Genomic DNA, 22210 nt, shown 5'->3' on the forward strand with positions numbered 1-22210 from the left:
ACAAGTCACGCTGCAGCGTTCCCCAATAGCGACCCCTAGGGGACGCGGTGAGAGTTCCCTCGGAAGGGAACACTTACCGCTGTATTCTCATACACAGGTTCAGTCATCTCAACATCACACGGTTGGAAATGATTAATCTTTGTGTTAAAAAAAAATAGAGAGAAAATAAAATAAAAATTGAACAATGTACGATAACTATTAGGTCACCTATAACAATAACTACATTAGCGTTGACATCAACAGACTATAATAACTTACCGTTACATTCTCATACAAAGGATCATTCGACTTAACATCAGATGCTGTACATCTGTCATGGTCAGGTCCAGATAGATTCATCTTTGACATTTAAAAAACAAAGACAAAAGTAAAGACAAAATACATAACTATGCTTATAAATTCAATGTATAAATTCACAACTGCAGTCAGACTTTCAGTCTCTTAGTTCATTTATTGATGAGACTATTGATTACTGAGCTTAATTTTCTCACCTGATGGTCAAGTGTTTCTTTTCTCTTTTTTATTCTGCTTCTCCTTAAAAAACAATCGATATGTTACACAAACGAGTATAGAATTAATATGTAGTTTTAGAACAATATTGGACTCTGGTGCATTTCTGCTGTGGGATAAAGTTTTATTGGTCAAACTGGTAACACTTTACAATAAGGTTCATTAATTAAACATTAGGTAATGTATTAACTAACGTGAACTAACCATGAGCAATACATTTGTTACTGTATTTACTAATCTTTATTAACGTTAGTTAACGGAAATACAGTTGTTCATTGTTTGTTCATGTTAGTTCACACTACATTAACTAATGTTAACAAAATTTGAATAATGTATTAGTAAATGTTGAAATTAACATTAACACAGATTAATAAATGCTGTATAAGTGCAGTTCATTATTAGTTCATGTTAACTAATGTGGTTAACTAATGTTAACTAATGAACCTTATTGTAAAGTGTTACCGTCAAACTTGTGGAGCATTATTCTCATTTAATTTCTAAGATGAAAAAAAAATCTACAAAATCAGTATTAAAAGTAGAAAATGACCCTGACAACTAGATGTTTCTTTTAGTGAAGGATTTAAATGAGATTAAGTACCTGCTGTGAAATACTACACACGTCTTACCAAATCAGCAACATCGTGATGATAACTGCAGCTTCACAAACTCCACTCCAGTCGATGTGTACAATATCACCAGATGTCCTAAAACACAGACAAAAAAGTAAAATACCCAAACAGATTAATTTGCTTCGCTTTAGAAAGAGTAAATGAGCTGTACCTTTAACAATGACGGTAACAGCATCTGATCTCTGAGATCCATGTTGATTGTGAGCCTCACAGTAGAAGCGTCCACTCTGTAGTGCACTGAAACTCTGTCCAGATCCAACAGCTGAGGATTCAGCCTCCTTAAACCAGCTGAAGTTCAGAGCAGGTGGGTTTGAATCACTGCTGCAGATCAGAGTCACTGAATCACCTTCCACTATTTCAGCAGATCCATTTATGAACACTGAGATGTTCCTGGGAGGATCTAAAAAAAGAAAAAAACATTAACAGTGATCTTGAATTTGACATCACAGATGCTTAGAAGATTTAAATATCACAGCTAATGAACCATCATACAGTATAGACGCACACATGACGTTTAAAGTCACAGTATCAGAGTATTTCTCTCCATGTTTATTTCTGGACTTGCACTTGTATTCTCCACTGTGATCAGAGCTGATCTTTGAGATGCTGTAGATTCTTCCAGATCCAACAAACGTTTCTCCTTTAAACCAGCCGATTTCTGCAGGTGGGTTTGAATCACTGCTGCAGTCACTGAATCTTCCTCCACTATTTCACCAGATGGGCTAATAAACACTGAGACAAGCTTTGGTGCATCTAAAGAGGACACAAATTAAATGTGTATTTCCAAAAATACAATTTACATAAAATTTACAAACATTCATATGTCTGAAGTCTGTTTTTATGCTAGTTGTCATCATGTCTTAAAAATGTAAACACCCTTACATCTAAGTGAGTAGAATAGTCTCTTTAAGCCCTCCATTGCAGACATCAAGTCAAATCTTGTGTCCACTAATGCTACGATTATATGGGCACATAAACTTGTGAAAAAAAAGCTATGCAGATTGCATTGTTTGCTGTTTGCCTGTTGTTGCTCCAGTGAAGTTAACTTTAGCAAAAAAAAAAAAAAAAAGATTGTGTCAGTATCAACATTGTGAATGTAGTGTACTACATTCGCAATGTTGATACTGACACAATCTTTCTTCTTCTTTTTTTTTCTTTCTTTTTTTTTTTTTTTTTGCTAAAGATTACATTCATACTCCACACATTCAAACTTGAACATACTCTTTTTGTGGTTGTGGAGTAATTGCTTTTTTTTTTTTTTTTAAACCTGCTAATGCCGCGTTCCAGTCTAGTTTGGAAAAGGTAACATGTGCCACATCCAATTTTAGCAGTTGTGGGGGCAGCCGTGGCCTAATTGGTGAGGGAGTTGGGCTTGTAACCCAAAGGTTGCCGGTTTGATTCCCACACGGCAGGAATTGAAGGTGGGGATTGTGAATGAACAGCGCTCTTTCCACCTTCAATACCATGACTGAAGTGCCTTTGAGCAAGGTACTGAACCCCCAGTTGCTGCCCACTGCTCGTGTGTGTGTGTGTGTGTGTGTGTGTGTGTGTGTGTGTGTATAGTCTCAGCCTCAGACGTCACGCCCACGGAACGTTGGCTAAATGTTTGATCCACATGGTACACTTAACTGGAAACACTTCAGGAATGTCGAAGTCTTCATCTGATTAGTTGAATTTGATCTGATTTCAGGGAGATGGAAATTTTTGGCCCTTATGGGCGGGCCTTGGCCAATGAAAGCTGCCATGAATTCCAGACCTTCAGCCGTCTGCCTGAAGGTCTGGCTATGCGGGACTGGTTTGTTCACTTCTCACTGCTGTGTGTGTGTGTGTGCACTTGAATGGGTTAAATGCAGAGGACCAATTTCGAGTATGGGTGACCATCCTTGACAATACGTCACAACTTTCACTTTCACTTTCACTTTCACTAACGGTTAGAGAGTCTGACTTGTAACCCAAGGGTCGCGGGTTTGAATCTCAGGTCCGGTAGGTGAGACTGAGGTGAAACCCTTGAGCAAGGCACCGAACTCCCAACTCCTCCCTGGGCGCCACAGCAATAGCAATATACTCCGTTTGTGTGTTCTTTCCTTTCCTTTCCTTTCCTTTCCTTTCCTTTCCTTTCCTTTCCTTTCCTTTCCTTTAAGTGAGTCCCAGTCAATCACACATCATGTTAACAAATTTATGTCAATAGATGCAAAAAAAGAAAGTAAAAAAACAAACAAACAAAAAAAATGCTGGCTTTTGTTTTGAAAACCAGGCAAAAAGCTACAATTAAGATGTCATTTTATAAACTTAATGTCTAATATTTTTAAGTTTGACATTAGGTAAGTCCACACTATGCTCATTGGAAGCAGTGACATCAACTGATGTGTCCTGCTGAGGTCAGAGTAGATTGATCCACCCCAACCTCAGCAAGATATGTCATTTTGACGTCCAGGGCTTGGATATCCGATTTCAAGCAGTGTTCCAGACCTAATGTCCAGGTACACTCTTAGAAATAAAAAATGGTTTCAAAAGGTTCTTCACAGCAATGTCATAAAAGAACCATTTTTGGTTCCCCAAAGAACCATTCAGTCAAAGGTTCTTTAAAGAACCATCTCTTTATTACCTTTCTATAATCTGAATTTGTGTGAATGCAGCATAAAGTACCTTCTATTCACCTTGAAAGTCTGATGTCAGAGCTGGGAATGACATCACACCCAATTGGATTGTGTTCCAGCAGAGAGAAAAAAAAAAAAGATGGACATGATTGTCCATGGCATTGTGGTTATGGTAGGCAGTCATACAAGCCATTTGTGAAATGTAAAAAAAACATGTCAGGGTGTGAGTAGATTAGCATAACACTGCCCATATGTAAGTGGAATGAAAGAAGCCATAACTTTTACCAGCTGTAGTAATGTTCCAGTCACCATGTTGCGGAGATGCAGTGTTTCATTGTGAAAGCAAAAGTACTTCTTGTCTTCCAAATGAGGACACAACTAGACATCAGTGATTAAGTTATTTTTTCCAAACTGCTCTGGAACAGTACAACGCAAATATTAAAGTGGGTGATGCGCATTTCACAGAGGACTGTTTCCTGAACCTGGGAGAGCTGTACACAAAGGGTTAAGGCTATAAAGTGGGGCATTTCCAATGTTGCGGACTGTAAGTACGTTTTCATATGTCAAGTCATCTTTATTTATATAGCGCCTTTAACAATACAGATTGTGTCAAAGCAACTTCACAGTATTTAAAGAGCACAATAGTGTGTAAGTAACGTATTATTGAAGATTATGTGAAGAATTCAGTGCTGACTATTCAAACATGAGTTTTGAGCAGTGTAGAGTAGTGCTTCTTGTTTCTCGTTCTACGATTGCAAATGCAGACATGTGACGTTGTAACAATGGGGGTCTGGAGACTGACGTGTGGATCCAAGTGCAAAGCTTTATTAAAAGACGTAGTCAAGACAGGCATGAGTCGAACACCAGCAAACAGGAACAACAAGGGAAATCCGAAAGAATAATCCAGAGACAATCAAAGGTCGGGGCAGGCAGCGAAAGGTCAAAACGAGAAAACAGTCCAGGGGTCGAAAAACACAGAAACACGGGAACCAGGAACTAGAAACAAGGAAGATTAAACACTAAACAACGATCAGTACAGACAGAGGGGGAAGGGAGGGCTTTATACCAAACACATGACAGAAACAACCAATGGGGAACGGACCCAAGGATCAGGGGAACCAATGAAAACATGACACAGACAAGGGTGAAGCATGGTGGGTTGAGACAACACATAACATAAAGGGTAAACACTGGAGTGCCCTCTAGTGGGGCTGCCGGGCACTCCAGCTGGTGATTGTGACAGACGTAAACTCGTAAAAAGACAGCATGAGTCATTATAATCAGTAGTTATGTCTTCACTGGATGTAACAAATGCCTTGTTTTTAATGGGTTTTATTGTTTCTGTCTCGTTGGGTCGAGAAACGTGATACGGGGCATAACCTTTCCGTTACAATGCACTGGATAACTGGTCAATCAGAGAACACCTCAGTTTACATTAACGACGAGTTTTGTAAAAATCGAAGGCTGGGCAGACAGGAGAAACAATAACGTGCAGTATGTGGAAAATAATGGTTTTTGATTCTCCTGCACAGAGTTTCATTGATTGATTATAATGAGACTAGTGATGTGATAAAGGAATCAATTGAGCCAATTGTTAAGAAGATTTTATATGGTAATATTTCTGCTAGCTGTCAACCACTGTTATTCCTCAGCAGTACAAACACCTGGGGGATGAAAGAAGAGCACAGAAAAATGCTCTCTGTTTGCTTGTGTCTCAAGCAAGCATATATACCATAGTGCTAAAAGGGACTGCAAAAAAATAAAATAAATAATAATAATAATAATAATAAATAAATAAAAATAAATAAATGTGTCTTCACACCTTTTAGCTGCCCTACCCCTCAGGGCATCAAAACTGTAATACAAAAGTGGAATATTTCTAATACACAAGGGTGTGATCTCGATATTAACACTTCATTAACGCTACACAAGTAGCCTAACCAGTTTAAAACATCAATAGCCAAAAATAACTATGCAATCACCAAAACGCAAACCAAAATCAGGACACTCAGTCACATAAATAGCTAATTCATTCACATGTGAATAAATGCAAATATTCCATAAGACCACCCAGTAAAGACACTGTGCTGCGATTAATTATTAATTACCAAGTTGAATCAGAACAGTATAACGAAACCAATACCTTAAAATCGTATCTTTAAAACTGTGAACCCCCTGTAAACTTTTCAGTCCAAGAATTAAGTAAACAAATGCATTCAAATGACACAAAGAAACTCGGCATTATGAGGTAAAAATTCAGAAGATGGAAAGTTTTTATATTTAAAATACAGTTTCCACAGCACTTCATTGCATCTAGCTGATTAATTGCTGAATCCTTTATTGTTTTGAACAAACCGAGTTTAATTATCCTATGCACCGTTTGAACAAATCGCTGAACGACTCTTGTGTATATAAAAAATTACTTAAAACAATCTCATACCATTACTAACAATCTTATAAATAGGACACTTTCCCTCTAAGATAATTTACATCTGTTTTTTTTTTTAGTGACATGATAAAGAATCAAAGCTTTTTGAATCTGTCTGTTGTTCAAGAATGGCTTGACACAAGGAATGCGACAGCTGTCTTGCATACGTCTGTGTGTCAGGTCCTTCTCAAAAAATTAGCATATTGTGATAAAGTTCATTATTTTCTGTAATGTACTGATAAACATTAGACTTTCATATATTTTAGATTCATTACACACAACTGAAGTAGTTCAAGCCTTTTATTGTTTTAATATCGATGATTTTGGCATACAGCTCATGAAAACCCAAAATTCCTATCTCAAAAAATTAGCATATCATGAAAAGGTTCTCTAAGCGAGCTATTAACCTAATCATCTGAATCAACTAATTAACTCTACACACCTGCAAAATATTCCTGAGGCTTTTAAAAACTCCCAGCCTGGTTCTGTCACAGTTCTGTCTGTTTTGTTATTGGTTTTTCCCATTTGTCTTCCCCCTGTCATTTTGTCATCATTTGGTTTAGTCCTCGTTTGTGTATCACCGTCACCTGTGTTTGATTATTAGTCATCTGTGTCACCTGTGTTTGATAATTAGTTTGTCTTTAAGAGTCTGTCTTTGAGTTCAGTTCCCTGTCTTCGTTTAACGTTAATATATGTGTGTGAAAGTGTTCCTGCCTGTTCCTGCCTTGTTCCTCTTGAAGATTTATATTAAATATATTGTTAATTGTTAATCTCGTCTATTGTCTCATCTCGTCCTGCACACACCCCTAACAGAAAGACCGACCTACAACAGTTTACCCGGCACCTTTCCCTGCGTTTCTTTTCCGTTTTTTTTTTTTTGTTTTGTTTTGTTTTATTTTTATTTTTTCCCTCATGGATGACCCCAACGTCTTCATCATCCTCCTGAAGCAGGGGAAACGCTCTCTCGAGGACCACACCAGAGACTTCATGGTCCTCGCTCCATCTACGCAATACCCGGACAGCTGCCTATGCACGTTCTTCCGCAACGGACTTAATGACAACATCAAGACGCAGCTGTCCGGGGAGGGTCCTCGAGAGAGCCTCACTGGATTTATCGAGTGGGTGCTGGCGTCCTGTGGATCTCCCTGGACTGTCAGCTTTGTCGAGAAGGATGCCAGCCCCGCTCATGACCCAGAGAGCAGCCAATCATCGCCCCGACATGCAGAGCGTGAACCCGAGCGTACCGCGGATGAGGGACTAGAGCCGCGAGCGACAGAGCCAGAGTCCTCTCCGGCTGATCAGGTGCGTGAGCCGGATTCTACATCTGCGACGGTGGATTGCGACGTGGAGCAAGTGAGGGAAATGGAGAGCCCTGCCCACTGCAACAGCCGTCCTGAGTCCCCGCTGGTTCCGCCCAGCCGTCCGAAGTCTCCCAGGTCATCAGTCAGTCCCCTTGCTCACCCTCAGCCCACCATCTATGCTAACATCAGTGGCATGGCTGGAGGTTCCCTCAGCTCCGCCTCCAGCCTCTGAGCCCAGATCTCCACCTCGGCCCTCCGACCCTGCGGTTCCACCACGGCTCTCTACGCCCTCAGCTCCACCGTCGCCCGACGGCCCACCAGCTCCACCGGGCTCCATTGTCCTTCCGGCTCCGCCTTGGTCAGTCGTCGACCATCCGCCGCATCGGGACTCCACTCCTCTGGCTTCGCCTCGTCCCTCTGTCCCTCCGGCTCTGTCAGGCTCCTCCTTCCCTTCAGCGTCGCCTTTGTCCTCTGTCGCTCCGGCTCCACTGCGGACCTCCGGATCTCCGCCTCCGCCTCGGCCGCCAGAGCCTCCTGTTCCACCTTGGCCCTCTGGTTCCGCGGTGTCGCCCTGGTCCGTCGGCTCTCCATCTCCGCCTCGGATTCCTCTGCCAGCTGCTCTGCCTCTGTCGGTCGGACCCCTGGAGTCGGCGGTCCTCCCTCCACCATGGCTCCTCCCTCCGTCGGCTCCACCGTGGGCTGTCATCCTGGCTGCAATCTGGGTCCTGCTCTCCTGCTTCAGGTCCCTCCTGTTTCCTCCCTGGCTCCTCCCACTGTCGTCGTCCCCTTGGACTGTCTTTTGTGTCACCTGGACTTTTGTTCTGGTCCTCCTTCGGGGGTTGCGTCCTCCGCCGGAGCCCCCTCCCTCATTGACTCTGGTTTCCTGGTTTTCCGCCCCTCTCGTTTTTTCGTTTTTTTCCACGGCGCGAGGACGCGCCTTTCCGGAGCGGGGCGTAATGTCACAGTTCTGTCTGTTTTGTTATTGGTTTTTCCCATTTGTCTTCCCCCTGTCATTTTGTCATCATTTGGTTTAGTCCTCGTTTGTGTATCACCGTCACCTGTGTTTGATTATTAGTCATCTGTGTCACCTGTGTTTGATAATTAGTTTGTCTTTAAGAGTCTGTCTTTGAGTTCAGTTCCCTGTCGGTCTTCGTTTAACGTTAATATATGTGTGTGAAAGTGTTCCTGCCTTGTTCCTCTTGAAGATTTATATTAAATATATTGTTAATCTCGTCTATCGTCTCGTCTCGTCCTGCACACACCCCTAACAGGTTCATTACTCAAGAACGCAATCATGGGTAAGACTGCCGACCTGACTGCTGTCCAGAAGGCCATCATTGACAACCTCAAGCAAGAGGGTAGGACACAGAAAGAAATTTCTGAATGAATAGGCTGTTCCCAGAGTGCTGTATCGAGGCACCTCAGTGGGAAGTCTGTGTCAAGGAAAAAGTGTGGCAGAAAACGCTGCACAACGAGAAGAGGTGACCAGACCCTGAGGAAGATTGTGGAGAAGGACCGATTCCAGACCTTGGGGGACCTGCGGAAGCAGTGGACTGAGTCTGGAGTAGAAACATCCAGAGCCACCGTGTACAGGTGTGTGCAGGAAATGGGCTACAGGTGCCGCATTCCCCAGGTCAAGCCACTTTTGAACCAGAAATAGCGGCAGAAGCGCCTGACCTGGGCTACAGAGAAGCAGCACTGGACTGTTGCTCAGTGGTCCAAAGTACTTTTTTCGGATGAAAGCAAATTTTGCATGTCATTCGGAAATCAAGGTGCCAGAGTCTGGAGGAAGACTGGGGAAAGGGAAATGCCAAAATGCCTGAAGTCCAGTGTCAAGTACCCACAGTCAGTGATGGTCTGGGGTGCCATGTCAGCTGCTGGTGTTGGTCCACTGTGTTTTATCAAGGGCAGGGTCAATGCAGCTAGCTATCAGGAGATTTTGGAGCACTTCATGCTTCCATCTGCTGAAAAGCTTTATGGAGATGAAGATTTCATTTTTCAGCACGACATGGCACCTGCTCACAGTGCCAAAACCACTGGTAAATGGTTTACTGACCATGGTATTACTGTGCTCAATTGGCCTGCCAACTCTCCTGACCTGAACCCCATAGAGAATCTGTGGATATTGTGAAGAGAAAGTTGAAAGACGCAAGACCCAACACTCTGGATGAGCTTAAGGCCGCTATTGAAGCATCCTGGGCCTCCATAACACCTCAGCAGTGCCACAGGCTGATTGCCTCCATGCCACGCCGCATTGAAGCAGTCATTTCTGCAAAAGGATTCCCGACCAAGTATTGAGTGCATAACTGAACATAATTATTTGAAGGTTGACTTTTTTGTATTAAAAACACTTTTCTTTTATTGGTCGGATGAAATATGCTAATTTTTTGAGATAGGAATTTCGTTTTTTTTATGAGCTGAATGCCAAACTCATCAATATTAAAACAATAAAAGGCTTGAACTACTTATAACCCGGTATACAGTGTTTATGGTTCATATATATATATATATATATATTTTTTTTTTTTATTAGTTTTGTTTTAATTATATATTGTGTTTACTAGATGAGAAATAATGTGTTAATCAAGAGTAATGTAGCAAGAGTAAAGATTCTCCTGTACAGCGTTTCATTGATTGATTAATATAGGACTAGTGACATAAGAAAGGGGTCACTGAATCTTATAATCAATAGGGCCAATCGTTAAGGCAATTTAATATTGTAATATTTCTGCTGGCAGTCAACCCCTGTAATTTTTCAGTAGTATTTTTACAAAGAATTATTTTACAAAGAAAGTAAATGTGTTGGTCATGGTCAGCAGCAGGGGGTGCAAAAACCACACAAAGTATGGTATTATCACTGGGACAAACCAGATTAGTACCAACTAATCTGTCAACAATCTGTTTCAAACATATAAATTAGGCAAACAAACTACATGGTCTGGACTGTAAAGGAAAAAATACATTTACACACTAGCATTGGATTACATACTTTTGTATCAATTCATGTTGCTTTTCAGGACTCCACACACAAGCGATATAAAAATGCCATAAAATGTTTTGCCATGTTGCCCAAACATTATGGCCTCTTCCTGTTAAGCTAAAGAAAGAAAGAAAGAAAGAAAACGTGAATAAAAACATTAATAAATGATTCACTTCAGTTTCCTGATAGGTATAACATTACTTGTTAAAATGACTTTTGATTTCATCAGCAAAACTTACCCTTACATTTGCATACACAGGTTCATTCATCTCAAAATCATAAGCTTTACGTCTGTCATGATGAGGTCGGGAATGATTCATCTTTGACATGGAATAAAAGCATAAAGATTAAATAAATAAATAGTGTCTATAAACAATTTAATATATGACTGTATTCATGCTTTCGATTTCAGATTTACCAGTTCATTTACCTGATCAATACACTACCGATAACAAAACTCATTTCCTCACCTGAGATCCCTGTGCGTCATTTCTCTTTTTCATCCTGCTCCTGCTTGAAGACATTGAGTGAGATTATACTTTTAGATGAAAATCTGTTTAGTTTGTCTAAACTGCACAATAACGTTTGAAACTTCTGATCATGTGTCAGTCTTTAGCCCGACAACAATGTTTCCTTCATTCTCAATATTTGTGAAGAAGACAATGTATTGTCTCTGATCAAATACTACACACATCTTACCAATTCAACAACATTGTGATGGTAGCTGCAGCTCCACAAACCACGGCAATGGATATATACAATATCAACAGACGTCCTACAACAGAGATAGAAGATTAACCACCTGAACAGATTAATTTGCTTCACTTTAGAAAGAGTAAATCAGCTGATCTACCTTTAACAATGACAGTAACAGCATCTGATCTCTGATATCCACGTTGATTGTGAGCCTCACAGTAGAAGTGTCCACTCTGTAGTGCACTGAAACTCTGTCCAGATCCAACAGCTGAGCTTTGATTCTCCTTAAACCAGCTGAAGTTCAGAGCAGGTGGGTTTGAATCACTGCTGCAGATCAGAGTCACTGAATCACCTCCCCAGATCTGACCAGACTGAATGATGGTCACTGAGATGTTCCTGGGAGGGTCTAATAACAATCACCAAGTAAATTAAGATGCTGACATGATTTTAAAATTGCTAATGTGAAGTGAAGTTATAAAAACAGATTTAGAATCTTTTTTTTAGGATAAACTCACACATGATGTTTAAAGTCACAGCATCAGAGTATTTCTCTCCATGTTCATTGATGGACTTGCACTTGTATTCTCCACTGTGATCAGAGCTGATCTTTGAGATACTGTAGATTCTTCCAGATCCTACAAACGTTCCTTCTTTAAACCAGCTGATTTCTGCAGGTGGGTTTGAATCACTGCTGCAGATCAGAGTCACTGAATCTCCCTCCACTATTTCACCAGATGGACTGATGGACACTGAGACATTTTTTGTTGCATCTATAAAGGATACATATTAGATATTTAAATCATTCCATTATAACACATTCAAAAAAAAAAAAAAAGAACAATTATGAATCTGTACTCACACGTGACATTGAGATAAACAGCAGGAGAGATGTAAGTGTGTCCATGTAGAGCACAGCTATATCTGCCTGCATCCTCTCTTCTGACTGACTGCAGCAGGAGTTGATTGTTTGTGTCTCTTCTCTCAGTTAATGGCTGTGAGTTTCTGTACCAGATGAATGTTGCTCTGTCAGTCAGAGTGCAGCTGCTTTTACATGTCAGACGGACTGAATCTCCCTCTGTCACTCTCTCAGGAGACTCCACCTGAAGATCTGAACACAACACACACATTATATCTAGTGCTGCTGTCATACACTCATTATTATTCAACACAATGCACAGAAGAAGAGTGAAACCTCACCTGTGTCATCTTTGACAGTAAGACTTACTCCTGGTTTACCAATCCATTTTCCATCTGCTACATTAGTTGTGAATCTAAAAAAGTACTCATGTTCATCCTTCTGTGTCACATGACTCAGTCTGATGGTGCAATTCTGCTGTTTATCTCCCAGATACTGAAGCCTCTGACTGTATTTAGAATCCTCAAACAGATCTGGAGGCTCTTCACCATGTATTAATAATATACTCCAAAATGCTTTCACGATCTGATGTTCAGTAGGGTATGTATAAGTGCAGCTCATTATCACTGATGAGTCCTTTAGTGCACAGATGTGTGAATGACTGTAACTCACAGCCCAATCAGCACTAGAAACCCCTGAAACACAGAATTCATACTGAACAAATGAGTATCCAATGTCATGCAAATCTCTCTCGAGTGTTTCTGAAGTGTTGCAGTGACTCACTGTGAATCATAATCAGGAAGATCAGAGGAAGAGGAGGAGCCATTCTGACTGACATCACCATACTGACACCTACAAAGAAAAATTAACATTTTCAAGTTTGTATTTATTTATTTATTTATTTATTTATTTATTTATACATTTATTCAGCCGATTTCTGTGTGGGTAAACTAGTAAAGCACACAAGCCTTTAACTTCCTCTTTCTGGTCAGTGCAAATCGAGCTCCATCTGCAGCTGTTGACCAAGATAGTCTTATGGTTTAAGCTACAGAATATGACCACAGCTCACACCAACATCCAAAACACAACATATATCAGCTCTTGCAACAGGCTTACAGTATATGTATTAAATAAAACACATCTAATCAACAGATAGATATTTAAGTTACCCATAACTTAATTTACTTAATCAACAACATTTCATTAACTTTCATGTGTACTTGGATGGGTTAAATGCAGAGCACAAATTCTGAGTATGGGTCACCATACTTGGCCACACGTCACGTCTCTTCCTTCTTTTCCAAAGTAACTCACAATTGCATTTTTATCAGTTCATGCATTCCATGGAAACTGAACACTTGGCACGTGTTGCTAGCACGATACTTTACCGTTTGAGCTACTCAGAAAAACTCAGATTAAATAGCACAGATCTATAGTTCCTGTTATCATATGTATATATTGGGGATACTTGTCCTACATTTACTCCAGTGAAAATGTTACTGGAATTTTAACTACTTGGAGGGCAGAATTTACAACAACAACAACAACAACAACAACAATAATAATAATCCAAGACATTTTTTAATAGCTGTGTGTAAACATCTTATAAAAACACCTGGACTTTCGACCTTAAACCTCATTGAGAACGTCCTTGTGTAACAACTAACCTCAATCTCCCCTACACCACACACACACACACACACACACACACACACACACACACCGAGAGATATTTGATAATAATTAGTCTACAGAATAATTATGGAATCATGTTCTTACCTCTTTCATCAACACTCATGACCAGTGACAGCTCTACAAATAATGAAAGTGGAACCAGTAATGGGAATTTTTTTTTTTTTTTTTTTTTTTTGTGGTCAACACCTTATGTTTAACATGAGGATATGACACCAGTACAGATATAACAGAAGACTAAAGATGGCAACCAGCACAAAGGCAGCATTAGACTTATTTTATAAAATAGGTATAAACTGCATCATCATGAAAACAGAAAATGTTGTAGTCCGCAGAGATGCTTATTACTGTTTTTAAACTTGTGCATGTGTATTTCATCTTATTTTGTGATTGTGCATTTCATAAACTAATGCAATAAATTAATAGCAATTTAGAAATCAAACAACAATAGGAACTTCTCAAGGATTAATAGAGCAAAAGAATATTGAAGTTGCATGCTCATCTGCAACACATCATATGAGATCATCTAAGCTTTTTAGAAAAGCCTGCTGTTTCACTATTGTCTCTGGTTATCTTGTGGAACTCTAAATATGGACATTAATACAGTTTCCTCTGTAGAGATGACTGATGTGAGAAAACAAGGCGTGTCCAAACTCACAGCAGCATCTATCTAGTGTTGACTGTGTGATCATGTGACCCCAATGAGAAACAGACAGACGAGTCCTGACGTCATAGACCTGTTGCTCTGACATCTGTAGGCGGATTTGCTTATATTACTGAAACCGAAACCATCCATTAATCCACTCCATGTTCCCCTGTAGAGAGCACTTAGTGTTTAGTGGACTCAGTAGGCTTGTAAAAAAGACACCAAATGCCAGTTTAAAAGTCGTGAGTAGGCAGGTGTCGCCACAGTGAGGTGAGGAGAGAAATGAATGCAATCAAGGGACATATTCACCTCATAGTGAATCAAAGGCAAAGTACAACACATAATTCACACTCTTATGTTTTTTTGCTAAGAAATGCAGTGCTGCAGGCTTTTTTCAGTCTGACTTTTGGTTTTTGCAAAAAATAATATGTAAAAAGTTTTGTTCATCATGATAATCTTCAGAAATTAACACAATTTTTATCAATTCTGAAGCCTAACTACAATCAGCAGAAGATTATTATACATGAACATTTACCTTGATAGTTTTAGTTAGACATTAAGAGCTTATGTATTAACATAATGAGGCTGTAAAAGCAAACTAGCCCTACATGAGTAGAAGTAAAAAATAAAAATAAAAACCTTGTTTCTAGGTTTTAGAACTCATTCATTCTCTTTTGCCTCTTATTTAAATTATTAGATTAATAAGACTCCCTTTTCCTCCAAGATAATTTCCTTCCATTTTTTTTTTTTTTTTTCAGTGACGTTAGAAACGAAGCTTTTTGAGTCAACCAACTGATTTGTAAAATTCACTCACTGTTTCGATCACTGCACGCTGAGGACATCTGCTGGTCAAACACGTGCAAAAGCAACTAAACAACTGGAATAAAAAAAATGGAATATTCTAACACACAGGGGTGTGACCCCCAACAGTTTGACTGCTGTGGTTATTTTATTATGCAATTACTTTTTCAAGAATTTTTGCAAACAATTTATTTAATTTGTATATCTTAAATAAGCGATATATATGTATAAATAATACAAATGTTGACAATTATGTCAAAAAAATAATTAAGTTTAATATATAACAACGTGTAAAAACAACAATGCACAAACTAATTACAAGAAATAGCACAAATAATACAATATTTTGGCACTGCTAGTACAATACAATTAAATAAAAGGATAATCTACATTATAACTTAAACACAATGTTTTAAAAAGGTGCATGGTTATAGTATACAACTTTTATGGTTCATATATGCATTTTTATTAGTTTTGTTTTGAATATAGGTTGTGTTTAGTAGATGAGAAATAATGTGTTAATCAAGAGAAGAGTTCTCCTTATAATAGAACTAGTGACATGAGAAACTGAATCTTATAATAAATTGAGCAAATCATTAAGACAAAATTATATTGTAATTTTTTCTGCTAGCAGTCAACCCCTGTAATTCCTCAGCAGTATTATTATTATTATTTGTTTTTTACAAAGAATTATTTTACAAAGAAAGAAAATGCGTTGGTCATGGACACCAGCAGGGGGTGCAAAGACCACAGAAAGTATGGTATCATCAATGGGACAAACCAGATTAGTACCAACTAACCAGTAAACAGTTTTAACCTATAGGTTATCAGAACTGTTATACAGTAAGAAGTGTGTCCTTCTAACAATGTTTCAATGTGTTGCTATTTATATTTAAATAAAAAACACATTTACACACTAGCATTGGATTACATACTTTTGTATCAATTCATGTTGCTTTCCAGGACTCCACACACAAGCAATACATAAACACTATAAAATGCTTTGCCATATTTCCTAAGCACTATGGCCTCTTACTGTTAAACTGAAAGAAAGACAGAAAGAATTAAGACATTAATACATTATTTACATTATTTACTTAAGTTTCCTGATAGGTATAACATTACTTGTTAAAATGACTTATTTCATCAGCAAAACTTACCCTTACATTTGCATACACAGGCTCATCCATCTCAACATCAAAAGCTTTACGTCTGTTATGATGAGGTCGGGAATGATTCATCTTTGACATGAAATAAAATCATAGAGATTAAATAAATAAATAAATAAATAAATAAATAGTGTCTATAAACAACTCACTATATGACTGTATTCAGGCTTTCATGTTTGATTTACCTGATCAATACACTACTGACTCATTTTCTCACCTGAGACTGCTGTGTGTCATTTCTCTTTTTCATCCTTCTCCTGCATACAGACATTGAGTGAGATCATACTTTTAGTTGTCTAAAACTGTACAATAACATTTGAAACATCTGATCATGTATCAGTTTTTAATCTGATAACAAAGTTCCCTTCATTCTCAATATTTGTGAAGAAGACAGACAATGCATTGTCTCTGATCAAATACTATACAGGTCTTACCAAATCAGCAACATTGTGATGATAGCTGCAGCTCCACAAACCACTCCAAAGGATACATACAAGATCAACAGACGTCCTACAACAGAGACAAAAGAGTAAAAAACCTGAACACAATAATTTAATTCATTAAAGAATAAGTAAATGAGCTGCTCTACCTTTAACAGTGACAGTAACAGCGTCTGATCTCTGAGATCCATGTTCATTTTGAGCCTCACAGTAGAAGCGTCCACTCTGTAGTGCACTGAAACTCTGTCCAGATCCAACAGCTGAGCTTTGATTCTCCTTAAACCAGCTGAAGTTCAGAGCAGGTGGGTTTGAATCACTGCTGCAGATCAGAGTCACTGAATCACCTTCCACTATTTCAGCAGATCCAGTTATGGACACTGAGACGTTCCTTGGAGGATCTTAGACAAAATTGAAGTGCAGTTACAAGCAAAACAAACAAAACTGAACACTCAACAACCTAAAAAAATATATAATATAAATTAAAATAAAATAAAGTGACAGTACTCACATGTGACATTGAGATGAACAGCAGGAGAGATGTAAGTGTGTCCATGTAGAGCACAGCTATATCTGCCTGCATCCTCTCTTCTGACTGACTGCAGCAGGAGTTGATTGTTTGTGTCTCTTCTCTCAGTTAATGGCTGTGAGTTTCTGTACCAGATGAATGTTGCTCTGTCAGTCAGAGTGCAGCTGCTTTTACATGTCAGACGGACTGAATCTCCCTCTGTCACTCTCTCAGGAGACTCCACCTGAAGATCTGAACACAACACAGACATTATATCTAGTGCTGCTGTCATACACTCATTATTATTCAACATAATGCACATAAGAAGAGTGAAACCTCATGAAAGTCACCTGTGACAGTAAGAGTCACTCCTGGTTGACCAATCCATTTTCCATCTGTTACATCAGTAGTGAATCTGAAATAGTACATCTGTTCATCTTTCTGTGTCACATGACTCAGTCTGATGGTGCAGTTCTGCTGTTTATCTCCCAGATACTGAAGCCTCTGTCTGTATTCAGGATCCTCAGACAGATCTGGATACTCTACACCCACTACGGTTTTGATCCAGAACACTCTCATGATCTGACGTTCAGTAGGGTATGTATAAGTGCAGCTCATTGTCACTGATGAGTTCTTTAATGCACAGATGTGTGAATGACTGTAACTCACAGCCCAATCAGCACTAGAAACCCCTGAAACACAGAATTCACACTGAACAAATGAGTATCCAATGTCATGCAAATCTCTCTCGAGTGTTTCTGAAGTGTTGCAGTCACTCACTGTGAATCATAATCAGGAAGATCAGAGGAAGAGGAGGAGCCATTCTGACTGACATCACCACAGCAACACCTACACATAAATGTAACATTTTCAAGTTTGTTTTTGCAATTTGTTATGTAACATTGTAGTATTTAATAGGACAATTGTAAGTAAACAAATAACTATTACAGTTAGTTTACTGTCTGCTTTACTGCTGTGTTTACAGAGGTTATTATTTTTATGTATAATTTTTTTATGATTTTTTTTTCTTTCTGTGTGGGTAAACTAGTAAAGCACACAAGCCTTTAACTTCCTCTTTTGGTCAATACAATTCGAGCTTCATCTGCAGCTGTTGACCAAGATAGCATTGTGGCTTAAGCTACAGAATAAAACCACAGCTCTCACCAACATCTAAAACACAACATATATCAGTTCTTGCAACAGGCTTACAGTATATGTATTAAAAAAACATATCTATTCGACAGATACATATTTTTGAAGTTAAACCACAACTTAATTTACTTAATCAACAACATTTTTTTAATGTATGCATTTGGCAGATGCTTTCATCCAGGGGCAGTCGTGGCTTGCAACCTTGACTTGTAACCCTAAGGTTGTGGGTTCGAGTCTCAGGTCCAACAGGGATTGACGGTATGGGCAGTGAATAACCAGCGTTCTCTCCACCCTCAATACCACGACTGAGGTGAGTCCCTTGAGCAAGACATCAAACCCCCAACTGCTCTGTGGGCGCTGCAGCGATAACAACATGGTTGCCCTTTGCTCCAGGTGTGTGTTCACTAATGTGTGTTTGCACGCACATTTTAATGGGTTAAATGTAGAGCACAAATTGGGTATGGGTCGCGATACTTGGCCACACATCACGTTCTTTCCAAATGAACTCACATTGCATTTTCATCAGCTTAAGCATTCCATGGAATCTGAACCCTTGGCATTGCTAGCACTATGCTCTACTGTTTGAGCTACAGGACTACTTCAAAAACTCAGATCAAATAGCACAGATCTATAGTTCCTGTTATCATATGTATATATTGGGGATAATTATCCCATATTTTCTCCAGCAAAATTGTAACTACTTGACTTTAACTATCCAAGACATTTTTATTAGCTGTGTGTAAACAACTTACAAAAGCACCTGGACTTTTGATCTTAAACTTCATTAATGAGAACATTAATGAGAACCACACACACACAGACACAGACACACACACAGATGTTTGATGATAATGAGTCTACAGAATAATTATGAAATCATGTTCTTACCCGTTTCACCAACACTCGTGACCAGTGTCAGCACTACAAATAATGAAAGTGGAACCAGTAATTGGATTTTTATGTGGCCAACACCTTATATTTAACATGAGGATATGACACCTCATAGTACAGATATAACAGAAGAAGAAACTAACGATGGCAAACAGCACAGAGGCGACATTAGACTAGCATCATAAAATAGGTATAAACTGTATCATCATGTAAACTGAAAACTTTGTAGTCTGTAGAGATGCTCATTATGTTTTTAAACTTACATGTGTATTTCATCTCTTTCATCTAACAAGAAAATAAATGATTGATTGTGCATTTCATAAACTAATGCAATAAATTAATGGCAATTTAGCAATTAAACAAACAGTAAGAACTCCTCAAGAATTAGTAGAGCAAAATAATATTGAATTTTCATCCTCATCCACAACACATCATATAAGATCATCTAAGCTTTGTAGAAAGGACTGTTGTTTCTCTATTGTCTCTGGTTATCTTGTGAAACTCTAAATATGGACATTAATAGAGTTTTCTCTTTAGAGATGACTGATGTGAGAAAACAAGGCGTGTCCAAACTCACAGCAGCATCTATCTAGTGTTGACTGTGTGATCATGTGACCCCAATGAGAAACAGAAAGATGAGTCCTGATGGCATAGACCTGTTGTTCTGACATCTGTAGCAAGACAGCTGAAACTGAAACTATCCATTCATCCATTTAATTTTCTCCTGTAGAGGGCGTGTTTAGACAAAGGCACCAAATGCCAGTTTAAAAGTGGTGAGTAGGCAGGTGTCGCTGCAATGAGGTAGGAGTGAAATGAGTGCAATCAAGATGAACATGTTCACCTCATAGTGAATCAAAGGCAAAGTATATCACATAATTCACACTCTCATGTTTTGTTGCTAAGAAATGCAGTGCTGCAGGTTTTTTCCCCCCACTGACTTTTGTTTTTTTGCAAAAAATAATCTGTAAAAGGTTTTGTTCATCATGATAATCTTCATAAATGAAAACAACTTTTATCAATTTTGAAGCCATAACTACAATCAGCAGAAAAAGAAAAAAAAGCTAAACCTAGACTATAAATAAACATTTACCTTGATATTTTAGTTAGACATTAAAAGCTTATGTATTAACATAAGGTTGTGAAAGCAAACTACTGAGTAGAAGTGGAATTTTAAAATGCAACTCATATCTAGGTTTTAGAACTCATACACTCTTCTTTGAATCTGATTTAAATACTTTTGCTTTGAAATAAAATAGCATGATAAACAAGACACATTTTCCCTCCAAGATCATTTCTTCCATTTGTTTGTGTGTGTGGCGTGAGAGACGAAGCTTTTTGAATTAATGCTGAGGACATCTGCTGGTCAAACGCGTGTAAATGCAACTAAGAAACAAGTGGAATATTCTAATACACAGGGGTTTGACTGCTGTGGTTATTTTATTAGGCAATGGCGTATCAAAAAGTTTGGTAGACAAAAATATGCTTCAAAAAATGACAATTAAGTGTAATATATAACAACGTGTAAAAAGAACAATACACATACAAATTACAAGCAATATCACACATACTGTATTTCGGCACTGCGCTAGTGCAATTTAAGAAAAGGGAAAATCTACATTATAATGTAAATGCAATGTTCTAAAAACGTGTATGGTTATATTTTAAAGCCTTTGTGGTTAATATATGCACTTTTTATTTGTTTTGTTTAAAATAAACATTGTGTTTAGACTTATAATTGTGCAAATTCTCATTAGGGTTTAATTTTATAGTAGGCCTAGCTATTAAAACGTTAGAAGACACATTTATATACAGTACTGTGTGTTTTTTCAGTGTTTTCAGTGCAGGTGTTTGCTGTGTGATCATCGCCCTTTAGCGTCAAATCAGCATAATTCAAAACTTAGATTGAAACATTTGCGGAAATGTTTTAAACAGCGGAACATTTACTATTGATTTTTTATTTTTATTTTTTTAAGTAAAATGATTTAAACATTCTTGCACGTTTCAGCCACACAAGTTCATTTATAAAGGTCTTTGGGGTTGTTATATAGCTCACAATGAAAACTAGTTTATTAATGACACTTAGACTGTCCATCACACAAGATAATATAATACATTACTTTCTACAGGATCTTTGAGAAACATAGTTTCACAGCAGAATGGAAACTTTAAGGAGGCATTTTCAATTCATCAAGAGTTGTGATGTGGGTGTCCAGCGATGAGACAAAAGATGAGTATAGTTGTGTTTCATCTTACTGTGGCTGCAACAGAAATAACAGGAGCAAAACACATTCACACAGATTGTTAAAACGTGTTCACTGTTGGTGAAATTACTCTTCTAGTCTAGCTTATGTGAGAAGACTTGTGGATCTACTTACTGACAGATTCTCATATTCAGAAGATCCTGACTGATGGACAGCAGGTCTGGGATTGACAGACTACATGAAAGACACATTGATAGATTACCTCACTTTTGAAAGCACAAACGCTTTTGTTATTTTTTTTATCCATTTTTTTGTGATATTTCACTTACTGTAAATGTGTTGTACAGGTCAGAAGATCTGGACTTGAGGTCTAGAGCCGTATATGCGCTTACTCTGGGATCATCGTTCTACAGGGAAAGAGGGAGGGTAGATATAATCATCTCTCAATGTAAGAAAAAATATTGATTTTATTCTGTTATCATCTCACCTCATACTCATGTATAACAGATATTATCTTTGTCTTTCGTCTGTCAGTCAAAAAAGGAAAAACAAGTAATTTGATTGTTTCTTATATAATTGATAATTACATATCCTTTATTCAATATTTTTTAATTCCATTGTTTATTTTCTCTTATTTTATTTACATTATATAAAGTATAATGATGACGATGATAATGATGATGAATACTCCTCCAGATGCTGCTTTGATCCCAGTC

At 38.3% G+C, this 22210-nt stretch overlaps 2 protein-coding genes across 2 annotated transcripts; both read right to left on the minus strand.

Annotated features, from left to right (window-relative positions):
* Nucleotides 1-1140: 1140 nt before the first annotated feature.
* LOC141336794 (B-cell receptor CD22-like) lies at nt 1141-12835 on the minus strand. The gene is made up of 6 exons (XM_073842521.1): nt 12781-12835; nt 12339-12692; nt 12001-12249; nt 11657-11911; nt 1291-1539; nt 1141-1214 (listed from the first exon to the last, which is right to left on the minus strand). Exons 1-6 carry the CDS (start codon nt 12833-12835, stop codon nt 1141-1143), a joined length of 1236 nt encoding a protein of 411 aa, XP_073698622.1.
* A 3900-nt stretch (nt 12836-16735) lies between these two features.
* Nucleotides 16736-18085, minus strand: LOC141336205 (sialic acid-binding Ig-like lectin 14). The gene is made up of 5 exons (XM_073841755.1): nt 18031-18085; nt 17601-17942; nt 17254-17502; nt 16895-17143; nt 16736-16815 (listed from the first exon to the last, which is right to left on the minus strand). The coding sequence occupies exons 1-5, from the start codon at nt 18083-18085 to the stop codon at nt 16736-16738; spliced, it is 975 nt and encodes a 324-aa protein (XP_073697856.1).
* Nucleotides 18086-22210: the final 4125 nt, after the last annotated feature.

The sequence above is a fragment of the Garra rufa genome, chromosome 6 (assembly GCF_049309525.1).
Source record: "Garra rufa chromosome 6, GarRuf1.0, whole genome shotgun sequence".
Taxonomy (NCBI): domain Eukaryota; kingdom Metazoa; phylum Chordata; class Actinopteri; order Cypriniformes; family Cyprinidae; genus Garra; species Garra rufa.

Excerpts from the sequence above, each read along its gene's own strand:
- LOC141336205 (XM_073841755.1), bottom strand. The coding sequence starts at position 18,085 with ATGTCAGTCAGAATGGCTCCTCCTCTTCCTCTGATCTTCCTGATTATG. Across the intron at positions 17,943-18,030 it reads CTTCCTGATTATGATTCACA|GGGTTTCTAGTGCTGATTGG; the intron begins GTGAGTGACTGC and ends TCTGTGTTTCAG. Across the intron at positions 17,503-17,600 it reads AGTGACTCTTACTGTCACAG|ATCTTCAGGTGGAGTCTCCT; the intron begins GTGACTTTCATG and ends TGTTGTGTTCAG.
- LOC141336794 (XM_073842521.1), bottom strand. The coding sequence starts at position 12,835 with ATGTCAGTCAGAATGGCTCCTCCTCTTCCTCTGATCTTCCTGATTATG. Across the intron at positions 12,693-12,780 it reads CTTCCTGATTATGATTCACA|GGGTTTCTAGTGCTGATTGG; the intron begins GTGAGTCACTGC and ends TCTGTGTTTCAG. Across the intron at positions 1,540-11,656 it reads TGTGACTTTAAACATCATGT|ATCCTCCCAGGAACATCTCA; the intron begins GTGAGTTTATCC and ends TTCTTTTTTTAG.